Source organism: Penicillium waksmanii, assembly GCF_028829765.1.
Source record: "Penicillium waksmanii strain IBT 27052 chromosome Unknown utg000010l:1.0-3698451.0:1.0-3701458.0, whole genome shotgun sequence".
In the NCBI taxonomy this organism is placed as follows: Eukaryota; Fungi; Ascomycota; class Eurotiomycetes; order Eurotiales; family Aspergillaceae; genus Penicillium; species Penicillium waksmanii.
The window spans coordinates 2272768-2299906 of NW_026643256.1; the positions used below are offsets into that span (position 1 = coordinate 2272768).

Below are 27139 nucleotides of genomic sequence, written 5' to 3' on the forward strand. Positions count from 1 at the left end.
AAATACCATTGATTATGTTCGTATTTTCTCTAATGAGTCCGGGGCCCTCTCACCGGTCCTCGCTTCGATAGAAGTTTTATAAGACCGCCACTTCCACGCGGGCACATTTGCAGCGTACATCTCATCGATCTCGGCAAAAGTGCGACCACGTGTTTCCGGCATGAAGAAGTACATGAAAACAAGGATGGCGGCCATGCACCCGGCAAAAATGAGGTATGTTTTCGCGCCGAGATTTGCCGCGTCCGCCGATGTCAAATGTGGGACAACGAGGGTGGTGATGACTGCGGTTATTTCCTGGCAAGCGATAGTATAAGACATGGTATAGTGGCGTAGCTTTGGAGTGGCGATTTCAGAGGGCATCAGGTTTGAGAGTGAGAAGAACGAAGATGCCCAGAAGAAATTGAAGATAAAGGAGAGCGCCGCAATTGCGAGGGTCGCCTGCTTATTTTCTTTCTGAAAAGCGAGGGCGCCGGCGACCACATCGATCACGAATAAAATACTCATTCCAGTGAAGGCGGTTGGGCGTCTGCCCACGCGGTCAATCACCAATGGTGCTGCGATTGTACCGGCTAAAGTGCAACATGAGGCAATGATAGTCAATGTGAAGGCATCTGCAACACCCAGTTCGGTGAGGAACACGGTTGTATAGGTCGTCGAGAGAATAACACCCGAAATTTGGTTGAGGGAAAAGAAAGAGCCTGCCACAATAGTTCGTTTGAGATGCTCTCGTTTGAAGATATGCCAAAATCTGACCTCGGATTGAAGTTCGCGATTGTATTTTTCACAAAGTTCTATGAGCTGAATTTCGTCATCGACTTTCTCATCACTGAAGCCGCGGAGTTTGCGCAAATTATGTCGAGCTTGTTCCACATTTCCTTTGGAGATAAGCCATTCCGGGCTCTCTGGTAGAGGAATTGTCAAGATCAATAGAATGACTGGTACGGCACTTTGCACAGCAAGAGGGATTTGATAGGCCAATTTTCCGCCCAGTTTGTTTGTACCCCATACCACGACAGTGCCTACGACACCGGCTATAAGGTTCAGAATGTTGATCGAACTGACACATCTACCTCTGATAGAGACAGGTACCACCTGGAGTAACGATTAGTATCAAATTTTCAAGCAGGTCAAGAGTGAAAGAGCTGTACCTCTGAAACATAAAGGGGAGCAGTCGCCAAAGCTATGCCCATGGCAAAACCATTCACAGAACGACCGCCCACAAAAGCTCCTAAGTTAGGTGCGAAGACTTGTAGTAGCCCTCCACCAATTGAAATGATATAAGCCGCCACCACAGGCCACTTGCGACCAAAGTGGAAATTCAATGGCGAGGCCACCAATCCACCGAATACAGCGCCAACTAAAGGTATCGAGAACACGAGATCCTGATTGTGGGCCGTGAAAGCGTATTTACCGGTTGCTGGGTTGGGTCCCTGGAATTTCGCAACCTGAAAGTGCTGTTAATACCTGGATTGAATGGCAAGGGTCAATTGAGAATGCACTTACAAACGGAGTTAATGCCGCAAGGGGCGAGATGAGTTTATCATCATAGCCGAAGATGAACGAAGCCGCGCCGAATATTATACAAGAAAAGACCAGGAGAAAGTTGACAGCGCCTTTCTCTGATCTCCGTGGATCCACATGCTCAACCTCCGCAGAGGCGATTTCATTCTTGTCGACATTCATGGCTGCACGGAGGGACCAAGCCCAGTGTGAAAGCAGGGCGGTCGGAGTGCAAGCTCTGGAGAGCAAACGAGACTCCACCTGCATTGATATTTATATACAGGGTGCTCAGTCTGCGCAGGGCCATAGCGGGGTGGAGGATTTCCCCATGGAGAAACTGGAGAAGCATGGGATGATCGGGGCGCCTCCCGTGATTCTCCTAAAACTAAAATACGGGGTAAAACGGGTGACTAATCATAATTGAAGTATAAGGTTATTCACCGCATCGCTCTCCGCTTACCCTTTGTGGATGGGAGAGAAGCGAGGCTTCTAAGTATTAGTAGCTTCTTCGAATGACTTGGATTCCTCATGTTTTTCAAAAACTAGGAGGTGGCGATTACGGGGCTCCCATCTTGGGACTGGCTCCTATCATGAGACTTGGGGCTAAGCTTTAGTGTCCTCCTCGACAGCAAAGAGGTCTAGCCAGGTCCGTCGAATCTAGCCATGGTCATGCCCAGGTGGCGATGGCCAGACGAACCCATCTGAGCTCTTCATGATTCACGACGTATATAACCTTCAAAGGACAAGGATAATCGTCTCTTCTTCTTAGACCTGGTCTTCTGCAATCGATTGCAGTATTATCGAAACCATTACTATCGACGTATTATGCGTCTCGAATATATCTCGATACTCCCCTTGACCGTGGGCTGGGCGTTTGCAGCCCCAATACAGAACCTTGCCCTCGAGAAGAAGCAACCCTCCGTCGGTGTGAATGGCTGCTGGTGTTGTGAGATAGCGCTGCAGCCACACGGGAAATTCTACGGCGCCGGGACGGGCTGTAAGGTTGCTACTAGTATGCCCCTCTCACCCTTCTTTAGGATCTCTATCTAATGTGAGTTGTAGGTGGATGCAGTCCATCACACAAGCTTTGCTGTACGGCGGCAGTTGTAAGCCGATTCTCTACTCACTTTTAATATATTAGCATACTAACTGCGTAGTTTCTACCTTTTGTTGGTTGTACCGGACCAGCTCAAGGCGGCACTGGAGGTGGTACAAGTGGCGGTGGATGATAGTGACCGAGTATGTAACTTGTATTATGTGCACCCATGCATTTTGAATCGGGTTTCTCAACAGCCCGAGTGCCTTTATCAGTAAAAATGACGACTTTCGCTTGACGTCGATTGCAAGCTTAGTATGAAATTAAGGCCGTGCATAGCTTCAAAATATGCCACCTCTACAGTGCTTACTCTTTCGCCGCATCAAATAAGTTCGCAGCTCAGTAATTACACTAAGCGCCGAAGCGTTATGCGTCACTCTAATATTCTAGCTCTCTTGTGACACGAATCAGCCCTGGCATCAACGTGGGTGAATAAGATATGCCCAGTACATTCAACAACCCGACACCTTGAACTAATGCGCACACCACATTTCTAGATATGGCGGCTACACATATTGTCTCTATCATATAGCTGTATGTCGAAAATGACCCTTTGCGCTCTCCTGTTTTGCACCAAAACCATGAATGCGCCTTTGGAGGAAGGGTCTGAATCGTCTGATAGCCTAGTAGGCGTGATTGTTTATTTTTGGATCTGTAACAATACATGGCTTACTACAACTGAGCCATGCTTACATGATTTGTGTTATTAACGTCAAATCAGGAAATGTATGGATAAATACGCAATATCCATAGTAAATGTTAGGGGTTGAAAGAGCATCTCTACGTTCCTGAACTCTGAACGCAATAACGGGCGCCACTGTAGTAATGCAATGTTATTATGGTATCTTGACAGAATGATGTTGCCCGTGTTTACTGCCCTCGTATTCTTGATTCTGAACAGTGTACTTTTCAGTCCTTGGAAATGTGGCCTTTGAAATGCTAAATTATTCCCGCCTGGTGAATGATAGGGCAAAATAAAACATAGTACCCTTAAAGAGTCAGGGACTCATCAGATCCATCTACAGACACTTCAATGGCAAGCTCTACAAGGCCCCACCTCTAGCATTTGGGGGCTAGCATTATAACCATATAACTAATACTCATCGGGCTACCGGAGTATATCACGGCTCGAGATCTGCCGCTTCCCACTCATTTCTCAGCTAAAACCCCGCTAAGAAATTCTGTTCAAGACAACCCCTGCGCTGAATAGTTTTTTGCAGGAAATAATGATTGGCCGTTACTTGACACCAATACCTACTCGGAGCTGATCGGCAGGTGGAGTGTTACAGTTGATGGTGAGATGTCACGTCACTGTGGGGGAAGTCTGCGGAGAACCCTGGCAATGGGGTACGAGTACATATTCACGGGCGCTAGCTACAGGTAAATTCATTGGCTATTATGCGAAAACATAATATGTTCCTGAATATTGGCTGCCCCTTCAATAGGAAATCTTCCGGTGTTGGTTTCCTTCAGTCCGGACTTCGGGCTAGTTATCTCAATGAGACTTGTTTAAAAACTACCATGATGCCCCCGCCATATTGGACTTTTCTTCAATCTACTACGCCTTATCACACTTGGAATTCGGATCCGTTTTTTTTATGAAAATTCCAGACATGAATTTGCTCTTGGTCTTGCTAGGTGCCTTGGCAAGCCCCACGCTGGCCGCCCTAGAGCTTGTACCTGGCGCAACATGGACTGCTGTGAGTCTTTTAATGGTTACAAACTAGATTTGATCTTGGTTGTAACAACCTTGCCTTTTTATATAGTCAAATGGGGAGCATCTACAGGCCCATGGTGCCGGATTCATCGAAGAGAATGGAATTTATTACATGATCGGCGAGGATAAAACAGATGGTACTTACTTTCAGAACATTAACTGTTATTCTTCGTCCGATCTCGTTCAATGGAAATATGTCGGTGCCCTCCTGAGTCAAACCGCTTCTGGCGATCTGGGCCCTTCACGAGTTGTGGAGCGACCGAAGGTTATCTACAATGACAGCACGAAGAAATATGTGCTTTATGCCCATATTGACAGCTCGAGTTATGGCGAAGCGAAAGTGGGCGTGGCAACGGGAGACTCAGTTTGTGGGAAATATAGTGAGTGACTAACTAACTCAACATGGTCCGCTGAAAATAGCTGAAGAAATGTTCTAGACTACCTGGGTAGCTTCCAGCCGATGGGAAATACTAGTAGAGATATGACTCTGTTTAAAGATGACGACGGATCTGGGTATCTTATCTCCGAGGACGTATGTATTCTCTGTCCCCGTGGTGATTGTATATGCCCGCTAAGAATTGATCAATTCGCGACACTAGCGTCCAAAAGGACTTCATATCTACAAATTGACGGCTGACTACCATAACGTATCCTCTGAGACATATCTGTTTCCGGACCCAGGAAATATCGAAGCGCCAGCACTTATGAAACGCGATGGTCTCTACTACCTTTTCGGGTCGCATCTGTCAGGTTGGTCAGACAATGACAACGTCTACTCTACATCGAAGTCACTCGGAAGTGGATGGACAGATTGGCAAACATTTGCACCTGTTGGCAGCAACACGTTCTCCTCTCAGACAAACTACGTGCTCTCCATCGATGAAAATCGGGCTATGTACATGGGAGATCGTTGGGTAAGCACTGATCTTATGACAAGCACATATGTCTGGTTACCACTTGAAATCTCGGGCGCAGATGTCACTATGAAGTGGTACGATCACTGGGCCCCGAATCTTGGATCCTCATCTGGATTCCAGACATCTCTATCCAATACGACAGTTCAGGGAGAAAGTGGTAGCTATGCCGAGGGAGCGAAGAGCATTAGTTGTACTGGTTGCTCTGGAGGGTACGCAGCTGGCTATATTGGAGGGCCAAGTGATGGAAGCGTCACGTTGAGTGTCATCGAAGCCGGTGATTCCACAGCAACCACAATCACGTTCGAGTATAGAAATGGTGACTCGGGAACGCGGTATGCCAACGTCACATTCAATGACTCTCCCGCTCAGAAGGTCGCATTCTTAGCAAGTGGAGGCAATGTTAAGAGAAGCGTTATAAACACTCAACTAAAGGCAGGCAAGGCCAATACGGTTGTTATCGAGGGATATGATACTGAATACGGCCCAGACATCGATGAGGTGGAAATTCCATCAGAATAGTCGCAGTACATGTGAAATAAGGTGCATAACAGCAAAGCTTGAAATTGTGACTTTGTACCTCTTTATTTATCTATTTTTTTCTTTTCTTTTCCTATTCCCACAAGTTGGAAGTAGATTGATGTAACTAACTGGGTGATGGCTTTTTCTGCCAGTCAAAAATTATAGGGGCCTCGCGACTCCAAGTTGGACCGAATCCACGGGATCAAGCACGATGATAGATCAATCATTCATATAACTGTATTTATTATTTCGTATTAATTGAGATCCGAAAGTTCCTTGCCAAGTTCAAAACGACTTTCAAATAACCATTTCCGGAATCCGATCTGCCACTATCCACAACTATTTGCGGGAAGCCATCCATGTTCTGCCAGAGTATTGGGATTTCCCCTAATCCCAAATTCAACTACCCCGGATCCTTAGCGAATAAGAAGGTCCAACGAAAATCGATCAAAGGGAGCTCAAGCCTACTCCATATGCAATACAGACAAGATATGGGGTAGCATTGCTTTTCCGGGGCACTCAAGTTTCGCCGACAATCCTCCGTTTCAATCGATATCCACCGAGCCAACCCCCGACCAAGTCCCGGCCAATTCCCATCCTGTCCTGCTCGTGAGAAGACATTCTCGAGGAACTGGCTCGGTCAAATTGTCCATACTGCTATTGGCATATGCGAACCCTTGCACTCATTTATCCGACGAGCACTTTCTTACGCAATCCCCTGTGAAAGGGATCGAGTCGGTCGCATTTAATTTCTCAAGTGATTGATCCGCTTTGCCAAGGGGTCCTGCTTACGACCCTGACCATTTTGATTGAATCATCACACTGATCCGGCTCTATCCCAAATCAACTTCAAAGGAATTGACATGTCTGTTCTTCTCGATTCACCAGATGTGGCCACTGGTCTGCAGGAGCAGCGCCTCTGCCCTTCAGAACATGTCGATGGATCGAACCCAATTCTAGAAAAAGCTACTACTTCCAAGCCATTTTTCCATGTGACCGCTCCGCATGGCTGGATAAATGATCCCTGTGGTCTTGGTTACGATCCAACCACCGGAATATACCATCTTTTCTTTCAATGGAATCCTTGGGGCAACGATTGGGGCAACATGTCATGGGGACATGCTACTTCAAGGAATCTTGTATCATGGGAAACATCTCCAGAACCAGCTATGACGCCGTCCGCTCAATATGATTGCCGAGGTGTCTTTACCGGGTGTTTACGGTCTACCGATGTGTTTGGCGAACCTGGAAAGATGACAATAATATACTCGTCTGTCAGTCATCTACCGATTCATTTCACATTACCGTATACATATGGCTGTGAATCAATCAGTCTTTCTGTGTCAGAAGATGGTGGAAAGACCTGGCAGCGCCAGGATTGCAATCCTGTCATCTCTGGACCACCTAAGCACCTTTTCGTGACTGGATGGCGGGATCCCTTTCTCACAACCTGGAACCGAGGATGCCGAGATGCCTCGACCGACAAAGATTCGAACTTTTATGGGATAACAGCCGGTGGTATTGTAGGCAAAGCCCCAATTATCTTTGTTTATAAAGTCAACGCCCAGGATCTTCGTCAGTGGGAATATCTCGGCCCATTGGTAGAAGTGGGCCTCAATTTTCGACCATCACGCTGGTCCGGTGATTTTGGCGTCAATTGGGAGGTATCGAATTTGCTGACATTGGCCAACGATTCCGGTGACGAGCGAGACTTTGTCATAATGGGAGTTGAGGGGTGTCTGCGTGCGGAAAATCCGAACGAGGAGACGCGCCGACAGGCTCGTTTTAAAAGAGATCCTCGGGGTCAAATGTGGATGTCTGTGAGAGCGCGCAAACTCGAAGAGCACAACTCGATCAATGAGCCACTTTCGGATTATGCCTTTGCTGGATATTTTGATCACGGGTGCTTATACGCTGCCAATTCTTTCTGGGACCCGCAGACCTCCCAGCGCATCGTTTTTGGCTGGATCACGGAAGAGGATTTGCCTGATGGTCCTCGTCATCGTCAGGGTTGGAGCAGTATGATATCGCTGCCTCGTGTCGTCCGGATGATGACATTGCATAATGTGAAGAGGGCACGCAGCTCGCGACTGGAAACTATTACCTCGATTGAGACGATTGCCGATTCCTCCGAGCACGGCACCTTTACTATTCATACGTTAGGAATCAGTCCAGAATCACGACTTTCTCGGCTTCGAGCTGGTGCTATTGAGCGCCAACTTACCGGAATGTCTTTACCTGCAGTTCTCAATGTGTCCTCCGAAGCTGAGATCCCTCTAGCGACTTCTCGTTGGGAACTTCAGACTAAATTCTCCGTCGGGAAATCGTGTAAGAGGGTTGGTATCGAGATTGGACACAGTGCCAGTAAGTGACTTCGTATACAAACTAAAAACACCTAGCTAGGTTCTGGATACTAATATGGGCGCGATAGACTTTGAACATCGGACGATCCTTGCTTGGGATACATACAGTGAAACATTTACGATCCGCCGACCTCCAGTAACAAACACTGAGATCAACCATGGAGATGAGTCGGCACCCCATACGCTTTTCACATTCCGCAGTAAGCATGGCGACGATGTTGAAGAGACGCTTCGCGTGCATGCGTTCTTCGACAGGAGCGTACTCGAGGTTTTTGTGAATGAGAGGACAGTTATCTCAACTCGTATCTACCATCCCTCGGAGCAATGCTTCGGTATCAGATTCTTTGCCGAGGCAACGAATTTCCAGTCTGGCGAGCCGGCGATACTCCTTGAAGCTCAAGCTTGGGATGGGCTCGAAGCAAGGTCGCAATAATTCAAATCAATACACATTAGCCATCAAAATCTCATAATTATTTGAAGAAATAAACCGAAGTGATTGATCTTGATGATTGGTATTATTTGCTTGAACCCCAATTTATGCGAATTGCTATATGCAGCCAAGAGGATAAATATTATACAGAACAATGAAGTGGACACTGTCAGAGTTTCCACACGGCCCATCCCTTGAGATCGAGCTCTTTGATAATTCCTCGAAGGGGACCTTGTAGCTCCTTACCATCCGCCCAAACCTTTGGCCCAACCATATAACTGATAAAGCCCTCGGGACCAGAAACCAATATTAGTTTTCTCCCAGGTACACTGTCCAAAGGCCGTGTTGTAGATTCAATATAATCTGAAATCTCCTTCTTGCTAATAAATCGGTTTTCCTCGTCGAGATAATAGTCGACGGTGACCTGGCCCGGGTATTGGGACTTGAGACCATCCAGCTCTCGCACAATCATAGACGTAGTCTTGTCTTCCGAGGAGTGGAGCGCTACCTGGTCGTTCGAGGTTGTGTTTTTAGATGAACCAAACCACCCTGAGAACCATGACCGACGGGTCGTTGTCGTTTCAAGTACAGGTGTATCGCTTTGGCCACCGATACAATCTTGTTTTAGCCGGTTGGCCCAGAAGATATGTATCCGCGGTCGGTTCTCTTCAGTTGTGCGGTTCAACAGAGAATATCCAGCCTGCAACGCCGGGGCAATCCCCGTTCCGCCAGCAATGAACAGGACTTCTTGAGTTTCCTTCGGAATGGCGCACTCAATCTGCGGCCCTCGCATCTCAATATCAGCGCCTATGCTAAGGCTATGCAGATATCGTGAAACCTCTCCAAACGGGTCTTTGCGAATAAAGAAACGCAGGTAGCCTTCATTCTCCTCGTCGACAGTCAACGGCGTTGCTGCTGTCGCAGGGAGAGGTGTATAGTCTCGTCCAATCTGTAGTTGAGGCTGCTTGAACATCACGCTCCACACTCCTGTTCTCCAGGCATCCTCGTAGACATCGTAGTTGCGATCGCTATGGTATCGAGGGCGGAGGGTGAAAAGGCTGCTTGTCGATGAGACCGGCTCTCTTGACACGAGGCTATATTTGGTGAAAGTTTCTGGATTGAGGGTATCGGACGCTGGGCTTTGCGACCGTAAATATGCGCCAGTGCTACCAGCAGCAATTGTTATAATGGCAATGCCTACCCAGCGATTTTTCGGAGACGGAGGTGCGGATTTCGGGGAGGCAGTCGAGGCAGAGGCAAAACGGCGATATTGAGCCACCGGCTGCCGCAGTGCAGACCTACGGCAGCATAAAGATGAAAGAGAAGAGGAGTTCATGGGGATTTGCGGTCTTTGAAGGGTCATCGCATTTTCCTAGGAGTTTTAAGTTATTAAGTTGGGAAAACCGCGGGGAAATTGGGAGTTGCAGAAGGTCAAAGCCGATTGGGCGATCGACGAACAACAGCAATTCACCCCCTTGGCAGACTTCGCCTTCGCCTGGACCCTGTGCCTCTCTCCACCGCGGATCTTTCTTTCTTTCTTTCTTTCCTTTCTCCTCCCTTTCCACCACCCTCACCCTCTCTACTACCTCGATCGCTGGGAAATGGAGAGTTTTGCCAACATCTCCTGACCCCCCGTCGAATCGAGCCCTCTCTCTCTCTCTCACCACCCACCACCCACCCCGGGTTTAACAACCAAAAAGAATGTCGAATCCGGGATACTCACACGACCGAAATGGCCTCGCCGCCCCACGAGACTCGTTAGAACTCGCATCTCTCGCCTCTTCGTCTCCCGTATCCGTTGCCGGTTCTTCGCGATCCTCCTCCCCCGATGGAATCTCGTCCTCGCGCAAACTGTCACTCGAAGATGAAGATCCACTCGCCGATGACCAAGGAGATGTCTACCTCGAAGCAGGTCGCCAAAGAGGCTATTCCGTATCCTCTGCATTCGACTTCGGACGCAACCTTTTCCCGTTATCCCAAACACAAGGTGGATACGCTCCTCTAGGCGCACCCACGACATTAGATCGCCAGGGACAGGATGGATCTTTGGAACGGAACAAGACGTTGACATACCTGAACGGACTCTCCCTGATCGTTGGTCTGATTATCGGCTCTGGAATCTTCTCCTCGCCCAGCCAGGTCAATGCGAACGCGGGATCGCCAGGCGCATCACTCATCATTTGGGCTGTGGCTGGCTTGCTCGCGTGGACAGGAGCTGCGAGCTATGCGGAACTGGGAGGGGCGATCCCACTCAATGGAGGAGCTCAGGTCTATCTTTCAAAGATCTTCGGCGAACTTCCTGGGTTTCTTTTCACCTGGTGTGCTGTTTTGGTCTTGAAGCCTGGATCGGCAGCTATTATTTCAATTATCTTTGGCGAATATGTTGTGCGAGCATTCGTGGGTGCCGATGTAGAACATGTCAGCCCGTGGATCAACAAGGGCGTTGCTATCGGTGGCCTGTTAGCGGTGACTCTGTTCAACTGCATCTCCACCAAGATTGCGACCCGTATTGGTGATCTTTTTATGTTCTTCAAGTTTGTCGCTTTGCTTGGTGTGACCGTCACGGGAATCGTGGTGGCAATCACTGGTTATTCGTCGAAAGGAAGCGCCAGCGACGAGTGGAAAAACACTAGTTGGTTCGCAGGAACCAATACGGAAATATCGGACTTTGCGGTAGCGTTGTATGCAGGACTGTGGGCATTTGATGGTTGGGACAATGTAAGTGTGACTGATTTTTGGGGGGGTTTGAAAAGGCTGTCTCTAATGCCCTTCTTTCAGACAAACTATGTGACTGGCGAGTTCAAGAACCCAAACCGCGATTTGCCGCGTGTGATCCATACCGCTATGCCCTTGGTCATTCTGTGTTATCTGATGGCCAACGTTGCCTACTTCCTCGTTTTGCCCCACGATACAATCGAGGGAAGCAACACAGTTGCCGTCCAATTTGGCAGCAAGGTCTTCGGCCCCGTCGGTGCTGTTGTTCTCGCACTAGTTGTGGGAGCCAGCTGCTTCGGAGCTCTCAATGCAACGACTTTCACTAGCGGTCGACTTGTTTACGCGGCCGGGAAGGAAGGTTATCTTCCATCGCTATTCGGACGCATCGGATTGGGCAACTCTTCCTCGCCAACCCCTGCCGCTGGCACTCGTCTCCGTCACCGTTCTTGGGCCCGGAAATCCATCTCGCGTCTATTTGGCGACGAATCCCGGCTTGGGTTCACTCCCATCTACGCCATGGCGTTCAATGCAGTATTGACCGCCGCATACATTGCCGTTGGCGAATTCGGTACCTTGGTTACCTTTTATGGTGTGGCCGGGTATACATTTTACTTCGTCACTGTCCTCGGCTTGATCGTTCTCCGCATTCGCGAACCCCATCTCGAGCGTCCGTACCGAACTTGGATTACCACTCCTATTATATTCTGCTGTGTTAGCCTATTTCTACTCAGCCGTGCTGTCATCGCCGAGCCTCTTCAAACTCTGATTGTGGTTGCATTCATCATCACTGGCGTCCCTATTTATTACTGGCGCATATATCAGCGAGATGGTCAAACTGGGATTTCTTGGAAGTTCTGGAAATCGCACTCTCGGTAGAGGATGGATGGATTCCAATGATCCCCTACGTGACCTCGTTGATTTCGCTATTTATTCATTTGTTTAGTTTGATGATTGATACCCATGCATATAAAACCGGGTGTATGGTTTGAGCAATGTGCTCAAATGTCTTGTCCTTGCGTTGCTCTGGAATTTATTGAGCGCGCTGTTGGCGTACGATGTGATGACGGTGGCTTGCCAAGTGCATTTGAATTTTCTTTTCTCTCCACTGTCTTATTATCCTTATTATTTTTGGATGATCTCAGGCTGTTTCACTGTCTTATACTAGATCACAATAATCAATAATCATTGCATCTATAGCATATCACTCCAGGGCTACTACTCGATCTTCAACTTCAAGTTGAAGTTAACAACCAGTAGGTAAACCATCACGGCACACAGGTAAGGAATTTGCATGGAGCGCGGTCAATGGAAAGAAGAGAGATACTAGTATCAATAAATATTCTTTTTTGGATTTCTCTTGCGCATATATCATTAATCTCGTACCATAAGGTTATGTTGAATAGTGCAACTAGCAGGAACCCCATTTCGGATATATCAATATACCACCAGCCCTACTAGTCACTCACTCACTTCTCTGAAAAACTTCTTGATCCCCAGGTTGAATTCGCTAACGGTCAACAAAAAAAAAGGTTGCTTTGCCTCTTGGGTAAAGACTCGGACAGGTCTACTGCCCAGTAGCAAAATCTTCCAGGTACTGCACGAACTTCTGCACATTCTCCAGCGGAACAGCGTTATAGTTGCTAGCGCGCATACCGCCAACACTACGGTGACCCTTAAGCCCCTGAAGAAGGCGCTTCTCAGCACCAGCAAGGAACTCCTTCTCCTTCGCATCGTCGCCACTGTAGACGCGGAAGCAGATGTTCATACGGCTGCGAACACTCTTGTCCGGAACTACCTGGTAAGCTTCCGGGTACTTGTCCAGAGCTCCGTAGATGAGCGCCGCCTTCTTGTCAGCGATCTGCTCTTGTCCGGTGACCTTCTGGGCTCCGAACTCGGAGACAAGGTCGGCCATGACTTGGCCTGCGATCCAGAGGTTGAAGATGGGGAGAGTGTTGTAGAGGGAGTTGTTCTTGGCGATGGTGGCGTAGTCAAACACGACGGGGCCGGGGAGACCGCCGATGTTCAGACGGTGCAGGAGTGCGGGGGGAGGAGTTGCGGTCTGAGGGGGAAGTAGGTCCTTACGGACGATGGCGATGGTGATACCGGTAACACCGATGTCTCTTTTGGGCGCCGCCCTGTTGGATAAGTAAGTAAAATGTTAAAATGTAATGTTGCTTTCGCTTTCGATGGATACGGATGATTCTCCAATTCACGTACGAAAATGACAGCATATTTGCTAACATCAACCTTCCGGCTGATAAAGTTGGAGCTCATGTCCGCAATGACAAGACGCTCATCCTCCTCGTCCTGACCCTGCGCCTCCAGCGACTTAGGGAAGCTCTGGAACTCGACACCATCAACAGTCTCATTGTCACAGAAGTAGACGAAGGCAGAACCCTTCCCACCCTCGCGCTTGGTGGGAGTCAAGGACCAGGTATCCTCAGCCGGGATCTTGCCAAACTTTCCATTATTGGCCTTGCGCGCATCCAGAGCAACATTGACATACTTGGAGCCAACAAGACGAGCAGCCTCCTGCGAAGCCTTGAGCGACCAAGATCCCGTTACAAGGTAATCGAGCTTCAGTTCCTCGTCCACTTCCTTTGCCAATCTCTGGAAGACTTGTTCATCAACCTGCTCCTTCTCAGCACCAGGGTTGGCCTTAAGGATGTCGGCCTCGGCACGGCGGCGTCGGCGCTCGATCCAGACGGAGACCAGGTTGTGCACGACGGCGCTGAACTCGCCGCTTCCGCCGGCCTGCATGAAGAGGATCTCATAGTTGTCGGGGATATCGAGGAGGGTGGAGAGGTTTGCCTTTGCGTCAGCGAGGATTTTGTTGGCGGTTGGAGAGCGGTGCGAGATCTCGCCGAGTCCGAGGCCGCAGTCGTTGTAGTTCACGAATGCCTTGCCGCCGGCCTCGACGACTGAGGTCGGCAAGGGAGCGGGACCGGCTCCAAAGTAGGCAACTTCTTGTCGAGAAGGCATTTTGAAAGAATGATCGAGGATCAGGTGGGAGATGGAGGGAGGGGGAAGGAAGGAAGATACTGGTAAAGCGGAAGGGAAAAAGCTCAAGAGTGGAGATCGCACCTTGGTGGATCAGATTAACTTTGGAGTCATTGCGAGAAGAGCAATTGAGTCAATTTAAGGAGTTACTAGAGGATTTATCCGGTTGAGTGTCCTAGTCCATTCACCGGGTTCTTTTCTATTGAGCCAATAGTTATTCTGAACTAAAAATGAAATTTGGCGGCAATGGCGGGGTATGAGTCAAGGCTGCAGATGGCAGACAGTTCCATACATGATACAACAAGGTTCAATTGCTGGAAAATTGATACTCCAGAGTTAGTAGTAGGTAAATTTATTGTGTAGATCTTTGAAAATATCTTCCTATTAGCGGCCACTAAATGTTTGTTCAATTCTGTCCTAGAAATGGGGAGAGGCACTCATCAATGACGGTGGGGTTGATCTACACTATGTAAAACAGTAGAAGAGTACATAACCAGTTTATAGTATACTCCAATCAATCAATACCCTCATGGTATCCAGGATAGAGGACAATAGTTAGATAGGATAGGGGATAGGGTAGAGTGTCTAAGGACCTAATCCCTAAAATACTCTATATATTCTCTAGAGTATCCTAAATCGAAGTATTCTTTTGTGTTCAGCCGACATCGGCGGATTTAAGACGAATCGCGTGATGTGTTTGCTTAGTTTGCCCCCTTTGCCCCCTTTGCCTCCCACTATTGACCAATCAGCAGTCGGATGAGTCATTTGTCCAAATAGCCGGCCGCCCATTCGGTGGTCGTTTTTCTCACATTGGAGGAACTCCGAACTGCCGATAGTTCCAAGTTCACTACTTTCTTGTCCTTCAAGGGTTCTCGGTTCTCGGTGGCACCATGACTGTAAGTGTTTCTCCTCAAACAATCCCGGTATAACTTGCTAATTGACATTACCCTCATGCAGTCCCGATTGATGCCCTCCGTCTCTGGCCAAAGGGCCATGCTGGGCCGCCTCCGCGTTCCCAGCACCCTTCGCCGCACCTTCATGACCTCCCGAGTCTTCCTGCAAACTGCCTTCAACTCCCAGCTCGAAGACCCCGCCGCTGCCGCGCTATTCTCTCCCCTACAAACCTCCAAGGCTGTGCCTCAGACCCTGACCGAGAAGATCGTCCAGCAGTACGCTGTCGGCCTCGCCAAGGACAAATTTGTCAAGGCCGGTGACTATGTGACAATCTCTCCGCACCGCGTCATGACCCACGACAACTCGTGGCCCGTCGCCCTGAAGTTCATGTCTATTGGTGCTTCTAAGATCCACGACCCCAACCAAATCGTCATGACCCTCGACCACGACGTGCAAAACAAGTCCGAGAAGAACCTCCAGAAGTACCAGCAGATTGAGGACTTCGCCAAGCTTCACGGAGTCGAGTTCTACCCTGCCGGCCGTGGTATTGGCCACCAGGTTATGATTGAGGAAGGTTTCGCATGGCCCGGAACTCTTTGTGTCGCATCCGACTCTCACAGCAACATGTACGGCGGTGTCTCTTGCTTGGGTACTCCTATCGTGCGGACAGATGCGGCAAGCTGCTGGGCCAGTGGACGCACTTGGTGGCAGCTGCCTGCAGGAGCCAAGGTCAATCTGACTGGTGTTCTGCCTCCCGGCGTTACCGGCAAGGACGTGATCGTCGCTCTTTGCGGTCTGTTCGACAAGGATGATGTTCTGAACCATACCATTGAGTTCACTGGTTCCGAAGAGACCATGCGCAGTCTTTCTGTTGACGACCGATTGACTATCGCTAACATGACCACTGAATGGGGTGCTTTGTCCGGTCTTTTCCCTATGGATGATGTGCTCAAGGGTTGGATGAAGGGCAAGGCCACCCTTGGTGCCATGGGCCTGGCGGATGGAGATGGATCTTACAAGACATTGGCCTCGCAACGATTCACCCATGAGGCCATCGATCAGCTGTTCGCCAACCCTCTGTCTGCTGACAAGGGCGCCAAGTACTCCAAGGAGCTTTATCTTGACCTTGCTTCGCTTTCTCCTTACGTCTCTGGTCCCAACTCCGTTAAGATTGCCACTCCTCTGGGCGAGCTCGAGGCCGCTGATATCAAGGTGAACAAGGCCTACCTTGTCTCTTGCACAAACTCGCGTGCTTCGGATATCGCTGCCGCGGCTCGTGTGTTCAAGGAGGCTGCCGAGAAAAACGGTGGTCAGGTCCCCAAGATCGCCGAGGGTGTTGAGTTTTACATCGGTGCTGCTTCCATCCCCGAGCAGCTTGCTGCCGAAGGTGCTGGTGACTGGCAGGTTCTGATTGATGCTGGCGCAACCGTTCTTCCCGCCGGCTGTGGTCCTTGCATTGGTCTGGGCACTGGTCTTCTTGAGCCTGGCGAGGTTGGCATCAGTGCTTCCAACCGTAACTTCAAGGGTCGCATGGGAAGCCCCGACGCTAAGGCCTACCTGGGCAGCCCCGAGGTCGTTGCTGCATCTGCTCTGAGCGGAAAGCTGTCCGGCCCTGGGTGGTACAAGACTCCCGAGGACTACGCTGGCGTCATCCGTGGCGAGGGCGACGGTATCCGCGAAGAGGACCGTATGCTCACCAACGAGGAGGCTCTGGAGAAGATTCTTGGTCAGATGGACGACCTGATCGCCGACGGCGAGAAGAAATTTGCTCCCGAGCCTTCTTCCACTGAGGGTGATGCCACCGAGGCCGCCGCCTCTGACGATGCTCTGACCGAGCTGTACCCCGGCTTCCCGGAGAGCATTTCCGGCGAGATCGTTTTCTGCGACGCCGATAACATCAACACCGATGGTATTTACCCAGGCAAGTACACCTATCAGGACAACGTCTCAGAGGAGACCATGGCAGAAGTCTGCATGTCCAACTACGACACCGACTTCGCGCACCTCGCCAAGCAGGGCGACATCCTGGTCTCCGGCTTCAACTTTGGCTGCGGTAGCTCTCGCGAGCAGGCCGCTACCGCCATTCTCGCCAAGAAGATCCCCCTGGTTGTCTCCGGCAGCTTTGGAAACATCTTCTCCCGAAACAGCATCAATAACGCCCTGATGGGTCTCGAAGTTCCCCGTCTCATTGCCCGCCTTCGCGAGCACTACGCCGCCGAAGGCAAGGCTCTCACTCGCCGCACTGGCTGGACCCTGACCTGGGACGTTCGCCGCAGCCAGATCGAGGTGCAGGAGGGTGAGGGTGGTGCCAAGTGGACTCACAAGGTCGGTGAGCTCCCGGCCAATGTGCAGGAGATTATCGCCAAGGGAGGTCTGGAGAAGTGGGTTAAGAACGCCATCGAGGCCTGAGCTTGATCTTTTATATTTATCTTTTATCTCTATCCTTTTTTGGGGGTGGGGATAATTGATAATTGAGGCTCGTTTCGATTTATTGGGTTCCGGTTTGCGGAATTTGGCGTTTTTAGACGACGTGATACCCGAGCTTTTTTGGTCATTCTATATTATACTTTACTTATACTATAGACGCAACTTGCAGCGTGAAAGTTTGTGGATTTTTTGATGGGCGGATCTGTATATGTACCACACACAAAAGCATTGAATGTGTCTCTAGATTTCAATAGCATTTTCCAGTTCTTAATACTAGTAATTATGCAACTAATTTCCCTGGTTCATGTACGTTCCTGAACCGATATTTCCTGTGTAGTATTTGAGATAGATACGTCCGCGTCGCCTTCCGGTGCCGTATAAACAGAAGATATAGAGTCCGAGTCCGAGTCCGAGTCTAAATCGCCATCCTGCTCCTCTTTCCGAATCGCAGACTCATTCCGAGGACCAGTATTCTCATATGTAGGAAGAGACCTCGGCACCCGAGCCGCGTCGACCGATTGTTCAGCCAGAGGGGGCGTTATAAGAACGCTATTTCTTCCACGATGTGGAACAGCATAAGACCGGACCGGAGGCGAAGGTGTTGGGCTATAGATAAATGACACAGGCGTATACGTAGCCGATAATTGTGGAGCCTCGCGATCTCGCGATCGACCCGGGCCAGGCGCAGATGTAACTGTAGATGTAGATGTAGATGCAGGCCGGGGCGCCGGAACATCATGAGCACCGTGTAGGAGTGCAGCAATGCGATCACCAGCTACAGCCTGGGTTGGTTCTGGGTGTCTCATTTCCGGGGTGAGTACCCGTTGCCCTACTATAGCTGTACTAGTCGGTTCCACTAAGGTCATATTGCGCTGCATATGGACCGAAGTGGTTGTTGAGTGGTTCCCGTCTGCTGACTCTCGGTCTGGACTTGTTGGAAGTTCATATATCGCCGTGCTGCCAGCTTCACTGGCGAATGGAGCCGAGGCCGGGGATGTGTACGCGGTTGAGATTGCATTAGCAGCTTGCTCGCGTCGTGAAGGCACCGGCTCTGAAATCGGAGCAGGTAGCGGTCTAGGCACTGGTCCTTGTACAGAAATTGGACCTGGTACTGGTCCCTGCGTTGAGGCTGGGACTGCGACTGGAGCTGGATATCTCAAGGATTGACCGAGAAGCTGTTGTACCTCGACCTTCTTTTCTGGAGAAACCATAGGTGCAAATCCAATAGTTTGTGGCAGTTGGATGATCTCTGGTAAATTCGCATTGGGGATCTTGTTGCTTGACAAGAATAATTGCAAAATACTTGTATGGCCGTGGTAGGCTGCATAACGAACCGGCGCCCAGCCCGTCTCATCTTTCTTTACGATCGATGCTCCGCGAGCCAACAACAAAGAGGCAACAGCCCAGTGGCCTCCCAAAGCAGCCAGGCAAAGAAGTGAGTCTTCACGAAAGCCCGTCTCAAACTTCAGACAAACCGGAGACCCTCGGTCAAGAAGCTTTTGTACAGCACCCACGTGGCCAAAGCGACTCGCTACACATGCAGGGCGATCTCCAAAACCGTTTCTAGCATCAAGTGTAGCACCCCTCTCGCAAAGAAGCTCGAGAATAGGCACCGAACCACGAGCAGCAGCAATATGCAGAGGCCGCTGCTGGTGCTGGGTTTCGGATGCTTCCACATCGGCACCTGTCATCAGGAGAAGTCTCGTGATCTCAAAACTATCAGCCATACACGCATAATGAAGTGCAGTGAGGCCAGTATTGCATCTTTTATCAAGCTGCATTCCTTTCCGTTGTAAGGAGTCCACCACGGCAAATCGGGATTGAATTGTTGCCAGATGTAACGCGGTACGTCCCATATTGTTGACGGCATCAAGCGAGCCCTTCTTTTCGCTTAGAATCCCGACCGTCTCTTCGTGCCCATTATACGCAGCCCAATGAAGCGCGGTCATGCCCGTCTCGTCGATAATTCGAGAATTGGCTTTGCGTTTCAAGAGTAACTTAACGGCCCGAGAACGACCCGCTTCAGCCGCACATATTAGCGGCGTTTTGCGCTCACGGCCTAGTACTTCAATCGCAGCCCGGTTGTCTCAGGAGCATGTTTATAGTATCGAGATGACCCTCCTCGCAGGCATGGTGGAGTGCTGTCATCATATTTCCATCCTTGGCTTCCAGGTCGGCACCATGGGAAATCAGCATTTGGATAATTTCACTATCCCCTCGTTTGGCAGCAGCATGCTATAAACTTTATAAGTGATTTTTCCTTCTTTCTTAGGCAGATTTTACGCCTGGAATGGACTCACCAATGCAGTCATTTGGTTCTCTGCTCGTGAATTGACCTGTGCGTGATGCGCGAGTAAAGTATACGCTGCCTCCAGCTGACCAAAGTCCGCTGCTACACGCAGCGCAGTCTGACCATGGAAACTCGGGGTCTCGAGAAGATCTCTACCCTCCTCTAATAGAACTTCTAGCACCGCTCGATGCCCACGAGATGCGGACAGGTGCAAAGCAGTCCACCCTCCTCTGTCGACAATGTTCAGCTTGGCATGATTCTGTATCAGCAAGTCAACAACATCGTCATAGCCACAGTGTGCCGCAACAAGAAGAGCGTTCCGACTTGATCGGGAGTGGCGGGCTTCAATATCACACCCTTGTTCTATCAGCCGCTCCACTTCATCCCGAGAGCCCGCCTGGGCTGCTTTGATTATCTGGGGTACCGATACCTCGTGTTTGGCTGTGAGGTCTATACTAGTTCTCAAGTCACCTTCTAGCCTCTGTCTTCTTCTAAGAGAGCCAGAGCCAGAGTTGTTGGCCGATGGGTTCGGCGAGACTCCGGGGGACACGGCGAGGTTAGCGCGACTGCGAGTGCTCATACCCAATAAAGAGGAGAATCTTTCTCTCTTGGATCCTGATGTTCGCAATTTCTGCGCTTTGGAATCAGACGCATTCCTTCGGATTATTGGTGCTTGATGTTGTTGTTGAGAATTTTGAGTATGAGAAACACTGCGACTATGGAGAGGGCTCGTTGGGTGTCGTACTGGTCCCGATGGGCTGCTAGGCAAGGGGAAGTAGCCTTCTTCCTCGGACTTTGATGCTGGAATATTTAGCGATGGGACTGTCAGGCTAGTGGTCTCTGTGCGGTTGCTTGCATATCCCTCGTCTGTGCCGGTGAATGCAAAGGGGCTATGATCACTCTCGGCTATCGGTAGCTGGGGTTGATCTAGCGAGGCTGCAGTAAGAGCAATTGGATCCAGTGTTCTACGATAGGCTGGTGACTCTGCTATAGCCCTGTGAAAATCAAAGTCGGAATCACTGACAGAGTGTCGGCTACTTTGAGACATGCTGTCTGCGTAAGATGTGGCGCGGCTTCCGCGGCTGGACAAGATAGTCGCTGTATCGTCTGCAACTCGATGGAAGATTTTCCTTGTCGTAGCAGTCCTAAGCAATCGTACCTGCTCTGTCGAGGTATGGCTAATTATGGCCAATCAGTGTCAAAAACGTGGTTGGTCGGGCGGGCTAAGCGAATCCATCTCACCATTGGCACACCTGGAGCAGCAATTGCAGCGCCATTACCTGCGAGCGTAACTTTTCCTGGTGCCCGCGCATCGTCTCTTCATTCCAAACTACTCGCATGCGGGTGCGAATTCCTGCGACCCCATTCTCTCGGGATTGCTGCACCAGGGTGGACACGTCGTGAGATACGACCTCCATAATGACACGACAGCCATCCATGGCGACGGCCAGGTCCCGACTGTACTCTTCCGATTGCAGTCCATCGGCACTGTTCAGGCGGGTCCATTCCTTGAGGCTAGTGAGTGCTGCACCGATACAGTTCAGCTCCTGGATCAGGGATTGAATGGTCAAATCGGCGTCCTTAAATTTTCCATAAAGCTGGTTGAGTCCATGAACAGTCGACGTGATGGCCTGGAGGACTTGAATGCCGCCCGAAATGAGGCCGAAAGCCGAGACGGGGTCCATGGTTGAGGATGCAGAGCATGAAGAGCGAGACTACGAGGGCGAGGCTGACAGCGTCAAATCACATGGTGGGGAAGGCATCTCCACCAGCACTTAGCGCACCCGCCAGTGCGGACGTGCATTGCAGGCCATTGTCGCATCTGGCGATATAGAAATATGATCAATCATTATCCTCGAAGATAGAATTGGGCTTGCAATCGGGAAAGTGGCTTGTAATTTGTTGGATGATGTTGATCCAAGCAGTTCCTCATCCGTCTTGAACCATGGTTCGCTGCCCCGCAATGTCTCGGGATGATTTCTAGTATACACATGTAGTATGCACGGCTATTGCTACACACTATAGAGGAGCACGTTTATATTTAGCACCCACAATAAAGCTGGTGGGGTTAATACAGCAGTAATGTTTCACTCGATTCCCCTGAAAGCTTCCCTGCCAATCATTTAACTATAGATGAAAACTTCATAGTCGAGGCGTGCTACGGGGTCTCCTAGGATTCAAGACACATTTTGATCGACAAGCAGCCTGTCCATTCTGGTATCTTCTGAGACCAGATTTGGGGCCAGAGCTATTATTATAATCATGATTGGAAATCCGTCAAATGTTAGTCTCATCACATGCCTTGGATTTCTGTGCGACCTTCCTCATCTATCAAATCCCGGAAAGCCTCGGCCGGATACCTGTGTTTCCCACAGCAAAAATAGCATCATCCAAATGTCGGCGCACGCTTGGTGGTTCGGTAGGATTCAATCTCAGCCCGAGCCATATGCTCGGAATCTACCAGGTTGATATCTGAAGTATCCAAAATTAGCCGAGAACTATCCGTCTATCTACTTCTGCATGTCTCCGCTTCCCAGATATTATTCCTTCATGTAGGATAAGCGTGGAGTATGGGTACCGATGCCGTGGTATACCGGAAAGTAAATATTATAGAAGATAGACCGTGCACTGTACAGTAGAGCTAACAGCATAGCTAGCGTGTTTTTACAACTAGCGAAGCCACAGAGCGTGTGGGTGGAGAAGAGGACAAACCAGGAGGCCACATGGCCGAACCGGGATGCGCTAGTGCTATGAATAGCATCCAACTGCCCACAAACGGCCCCCATTCTTCACCATATTGTCGGGATTCACTCCGTCGTAGGAAGTATCTCTACAAAGCCCTAAATCACGTCTTGAAATTTTCTGAATCGTTCCCCATCTATCCTTGTACGCCCGTCAGCTCTTAGAGCGAGAAAATTCGGCCAAACAGGAAAATGGACGCGAGAGCGGTCCAAAAGAAGTAATCCTCAATCCTCACAACCGGCCCCTGGCAGCACACTGCAAGGGCACAACGTGGGATTCTTATTTTTATTAATAGCATCTGCGGACTCCGATAGTGAATCATTCCGGCCACAAATTACACACTTATGCGCTACTGTAAATATAGGAAAGTGCTCTCCATTTTCTTCCTAGTTCCCAGTTGTGGGCTGCTCAGCGTGTGGTGAAGGCGGGGAAGACATGGGCTATTCTTAGAATCTGACAGTCTCCGAAATCAAGCGAATAAGGCCAACAAGAAACCAAGAAATTGAAATCAACAAGAGCCGGACAAGGGAAATAGAATCACAATCAATCTCCAGAGTAACAGGGAAGAATAAGGATTGCAAATCAATAGACAGCCGTTAGGCCCGAGTCCACTCGAGGAGTCACCGGCTGAGCCCCAGTAGCATGTTTCAACTTCCAACCACGTTTCGTCAGCTGAAAAAAGATTGTTTGAATGCCAAATGATTACCCACTAAGCCTCGCTCGACTAAGATCTGCATCATCATCGTAGGCACGGTAGCATTAGCCCTGATGAATCATCCAGCAATACGGCGTGCCAAGGGTAGGAGATTGGCGCATCACAGGTCCGTTTAGTTTGGTCGGCCCGCAAGTCTCGCGAAGAAGGAAGCTAGCAATGGGTGGCCCTGACTCAGATGGTACACGAGAGCAGTCCCGATGCTTCGGTCGATTTCCAGGCTGAAATCTAGAAGATTGCCTGAAATGGCAGGGCTGGAAGATTCTGTATGCCTGGAAGATTCATGGCGTCTTAAGGCAGACTGGTTCCGCTGAAGGGGTCTTGTATAAATATCAACCGTGGGAAATCTAATTTTTTCCCGAAATTTTCCAAGACACAGCAAACTTTCAAAAGCTAATAGCCTCATCTGAAAACCCCACTTGCTCTTTCTTGATAACATTTCTATATACATTGTTGTACAACCTCGTCTTCTCTATATCATCCAGATACTTTACAATGTTCCTCGGTGACGACCAAGACAACTCCAGCATGGGCCGTGGTGGTTACAACGGGCCTGCCAATCGCCCAGACAGTTCATTTTTCCAGTCGTCTCATTGAGTTGCAAAAAAGCTCACAATGTGCACCAACAGCTCTTTTGATATATGATCCTGGTCTCCATGAACAAAGCTCTCCATGGCATGAAGACAAGCATTACCTGCCAGGTATATGCCAGCATGACATTGAGCATCCGATCAGCACAACTCATTTAATCTCCACTCGACCATGAATTCTGCACTCGTAAAGCCCCAGGGCTAGGGTGGCCAAGAGGCTTCGCAGAAAGTGATTCCACTCATCTTGAGAAATCTCTCAATTCTTGTTACTTGCCAACGCAAAACCTACAATCATCAGTTTGCCGATTCAGTCAACGGAAGACAGACAGAGGACTTACTTTTCGAATACGACCCCGAGCACATCTTCGACATCTCCACTCTCGCCTTTGCCGGTGATTTTAGCGAGCATGTCCGCCGCAAAACGCAGATGCTCAGCAGCGGTGACAATGTCAATTTCGGCTTCTTCGAAAATTCCATTTGGGGACAAAGGTAGAGGCGAATTGGGGGTTGGGGAAGCGGAGGAGGTCTGGGACAGAAAATCTTCCAGGTGGTCGAGGCATTTTTCTAGATTCGAGCTTTGTCGATGAGTGACTCCCAATGAGTCCTCCCAATAGGAAATATCATATTGGCCACTATTATCTCCATCCATGCCTAGCGGTGAAGCGATTTGTTCGAATGTCGAGATCAATCCACGTAGAAATGATTGTAGGTGGCCTGGGTCAGACTGGCTCAGCGGCGAAAGCCCACGCTCTGCTTCATTGCAGGAAATGGCGAAAACACGTTCCTTTCGCACGGCCGGGAAGACAGTAGAGATAGTAGTCTCCAGAGACTGGGGTAGACGACCATTTCTTTCTTCCACTGAAAGCTTGTCACACTTGTTGATGGCAACAACTAAACACTTCTCAGCCTTGACGCAATCATTAACCGCATCAAGAACCTCGGGTTCAACAAAAAGACGCTCCTGTCCAGTGGAACTTTCCTCGAGTGAGACAACTACCACGACCACATCAGACTGCAAAGCTCTTTCTCTCGCTCTGCGAATTCCTTCCTTCTCGACGGCACCTATAACAATCCGCCCGGTAGAATCGGTACCATTTCCCTCCGCACGGATACCCGCCATGTCACCGAGTTTGCAATACCAACCTCCAAGATCAACGCCAACATCAACAATATCTCTTGTCGTCCCTTCCTCGGTACTAACAATAGCGGCCTCCTTCCCCACAACACGATTTAGCAATGAGCTCTTACCAGCATTCGGAGCCCCCAAGAGCGCAACCTTAATCCCATTACGAAGCAATTCACCCTTCGACGCATTCTGGATATGAAACCCGATCTGGACCTGCAGATCACGTACCTGCGTCGCAACAGAAGAGACCAGCTCCTCGGTCGACTCATCAAAATGCTGATCCTCGGAAAAATCAATTAAGGCCTCCAATTCGCCGCGCGCATAGAGTAGCTGCTGACGCCAACGCTCGTAGCGCGTAAGCAGGGCGTCGCTTGAGCCACGCACTGCCAGCCGACGCTGCTGCTCCGTGTCCGCAGAAAGCGTATCACCGAGCGCCTCGATCTGCGGGAGACCGAGGCGGTCGTTCATGAATGCCCGGCGCGTGAACTCGCCCGGTTCGGCATATCGGACCACTGCATCTGTATGATTTGTTCGGGCGATCGCGCCGAGAACGGCTTTGACTATGGCAGGCCCGCCGTGGATATGTAGTTCTAGTACATCCTCGCCTGTGACTGTTTTTGGGGCAGGGAAGTGGAGGACGAGGGCACCGGCATCGAGAACCGTGTTTGTGGAAGGTGAATGGTCGGGGTCGTAGAGGGTTCGCAGTGCCGCGAAGCGTGGTTTGGGGAGGGGGGATTGAGGACAGAGTGCTTTATAGATCTATATGCACGGATTAATCAGCATAAGCTTTTGTGATTCGTTTATACTTCTTTGGGGGGGAGGAGAGGAGGACTATACCGAGGCGCACGCTGGCCCGGAGACTCGCACTACTGCAATCGCCGCTCTTCCGGGTGCTGTAGATAGTGCATAAATTGTCGAATCTGCGTCAAGCATGAAAGGTGCATATCGAGTCGAGGAGAAGCTTCGAATGGGACTATGTTCGCTTCTTAAAGATTGCGCTCCGCGGATCGAATCATGACGTCGGAAGAGAAGCTCGTTGAATATCGCAGGCCGTACTTGAGCCCATGGAGAGCGTATGGAAGCGGCCCATCGCAGGCTCTGATATTGACAGGCTCTCATACGCAGAGACAAAGCTTTCAAGCCTGGATTGCAGGTTATTGAGTGGGCGTCGCGTGCTTGTTGCGATAAATTAAAGATTGGTGGATCCAAGATAACGGTCACGTGTAAATGATAGATTTAGTATAGACGATGGATACTAAAAACAGTATGGAAAAAAGGGGCCAGATATTCAATAACCAACAAAAGGAATCAATGCTATAGTAGATTAGATAGCACCAACTATTGCTAGAAAGGCCATCAGGTCGTCGACATTTTCCAATTTAGGAAGAAGCTTCCCTGCCTTGTTGTTGACTATTGATTTTCGCAGTTCCTCATCCTGCAGACTTGTGAAAATCAAAATCTATAGATACATTTAGTGCATAAAATCCTTGCAGGGGTATGTGACGGCTCAATCTATAACATGTCATTCCCTGGACCGAAACAAGGGCTAGGTATAGATATCTAATAAGCTTGGGCAGTATGGGCATTATCAAGAGTAGTCTTAGTCATTTTAAAGTAAGTCTGGTAGAGCTTGAAGCTTATAGGTAATTTTGAGCTAAGCTTCGCACAGGGTAATCTATGAATGTACCACGTATATTCCTCCAATAGAAATTCTATCTTAAGTACCACGCCATCTTGAACGGAGAAGATCGTCTTTCTCCCGCATTAGTACCAGCGATTCGCATACATGTACAACCTTTATCACACACTACCTGCGATCCAGAGAGTGCACAGGAGGGGCAGTAGAATGGCTTCGCAAAGACAGAGATGTGGCATCGAACATGGGAATGCAATTCGATAAAAGTTAGGTCTTTCGATCATGAAAATTGACAGTCAAGGTCGACGGTGCCTTGAATGGTGGAGAAAAAGGGAATTATGTACAAGGAGAGACCGCTCTTGAGCCATGAACAAGGTGGGGTATGCGGGGGTGCCCTCGACAGACAAGTAAATTTAACATGGAATAACCAGGAATAAAGAAGAGGAAATGAAAAGAGGAAAAGGA

General features: G+C 49.6%; 9 protein-coding genes across 9 annotated transcripts; 4 read left to right on the plus strand and 5 right to left on the minus strand.

Moving 5' to 3' along the window:
• Window positions 1-12: 12 nt before the first annotated feature.
• Window positions 13-1767, minus strand: N7481_012787 (uncharacterized protein; the record flags this gene model as incomplete). The annotated part of the gene is made up of 3 exons (XM_057272006.1): window positions 13-1092; window positions 1149-1445; window positions 1504-1767. The coding sequence occupies 3 exons, from the start codon at window positions 1765-1767 to the stop codon at window positions 13-15; spliced, it is 1641 nt and encodes a 546-aa protein (XP_057116194.1).
• Window positions 1768-4209: 2442 nt separating this feature from the next.
• N7481_012788 (glycosyl hydrolase family 43 protein) lies at window positions 4210-5749 on the plus strand (the record flags this gene model as incomplete). Its single annotated transcript, XM_057272007.1, has 4 exons — window positions 4210-4296; window positions 4363-4693; window positions 4751-4845; window positions 4913-5749. 4 exons carry the CDS (start codon window positions 4210-4212, stop codon window positions 5747-5749), a joined length of 1350 nt encoding a protein of 449 aa, XP_057116195.1.
• Window positions 5750-6612: 863 nt separating this feature from the next.
• Window positions 6613-8545, plus strand: N7481_012789 (glycoside hydrolase family 32 protein; the record flags this gene model as incomplete). The annotated part of the gene is made up of 2 exons (XM_057272008.1): window positions 6613-8113; window positions 8181-8545. 2 exons carry the CDS (start codon window positions 6613-6615, stop codon window positions 8543-8545), a joined length of 1866 nt encoding a protein of 621 aa, XP_057116196.1.
• A 166-nt stretch (window positions 8546-8711) lies between these two features.
• Window positions 8712-9878, minus strand: N7481_012790 (cytochrome b5 reductase family protein; the record flags this gene model as incomplete). The annotated part of the gene is made up of 1 exon (XM_057272009.1): window positions 8712-9878. One exon carries the CDS (start codon window positions 9876-9878, stop codon window positions 8712-8714), a length of 1167 nt encoding a protein of 388 aa, XP_057116197.1.
• A 365-nt stretch (window positions 9879-10243) lies between these two features.
• N7481_012791 (putative amino acid transporter) lies at window positions 10244-12133 on the plus strand (the record flags this gene model as incomplete). Its single annotated transcript, XM_057272010.1, has 2 exons — window positions 10244-11260; window positions 11321-12133. The coding sequence occupies 2 exons, from the start codon at window positions 10244-10246 to the stop codon at window positions 12131-12133; spliced, it is 1830 nt and encodes a 609-aa protein (XP_057116198.1).
• Window positions 12134-12821: 688 nt separating this feature from the next.
• Window positions 12822-14239, minus strand: N7481_012792 (O-phospho-L-serine:2-oxoglutarate transaminase; the record flags this gene model as incomplete). The annotated part of the gene is made up of 2 exons (XM_057272011.1): window positions 12822-13392; window positions 13452-14239. The coding sequence occupies 2 exons, from the start codon at window positions 14237-14239 to the stop codon at window positions 12822-12824; spliced, it is 1359 nt and encodes a 452-aa protein (XP_057116199.1).
• A 908-nt stretch (window positions 14240-15147) lies between these two features.
• Window positions 15148-17560, plus strand: lysF (homoaconitase LysF; the record flags this gene model as incomplete). The annotated part of the gene is made up of 2 exons (XM_057272012.1): window positions 15148-15153; window positions 15215-17560. The coding sequence occupies 2 exons, from the start codon at window positions 15148-15150 to the stop codon at window positions 17558-17560; spliced, it is 2352 nt and encodes a 783-aa protein (XP_057116200.1).
• A 320-nt stretch (window positions 17561-17880) lies between these two features.
• Window positions 17881-21553, minus strand: N7481_012794 (ankyrin repeat protein; the record flags this gene model as incomplete). The annotated part of the gene is made up of 4 exons (XM_057272013.1): window positions 17881-19664; window positions 19696-19813; window positions 19879-21027; window positions 21122-21553. The coding sequence occupies 4 exons, from the start codon at window positions 21551-21553 to the stop codon at window positions 17881-17883; spliced, it is 3483 nt and encodes a 1160-aa protein (XP_057116201.1).
• Window positions 21554-24178: 2625 nt separating this feature from the next.
• Window positions 24179-25971, minus strand: N7481_012795 (tRNA modification GTPase; the record flags this gene model as incomplete). The annotated part of the gene is made up of 3 exons (XM_057272014.1): window positions 24179-24197; window positions 24251-25797; window positions 25876-25971. 3 exons carry the CDS (start codon window positions 25969-25971, stop codon window positions 24179-24181), a joined length of 1662 nt encoding a protein of 553 aa, XP_057116202.1.
• Between the last annotated feature and the right edge of the window lie 1168 nt (window positions 25972-27139).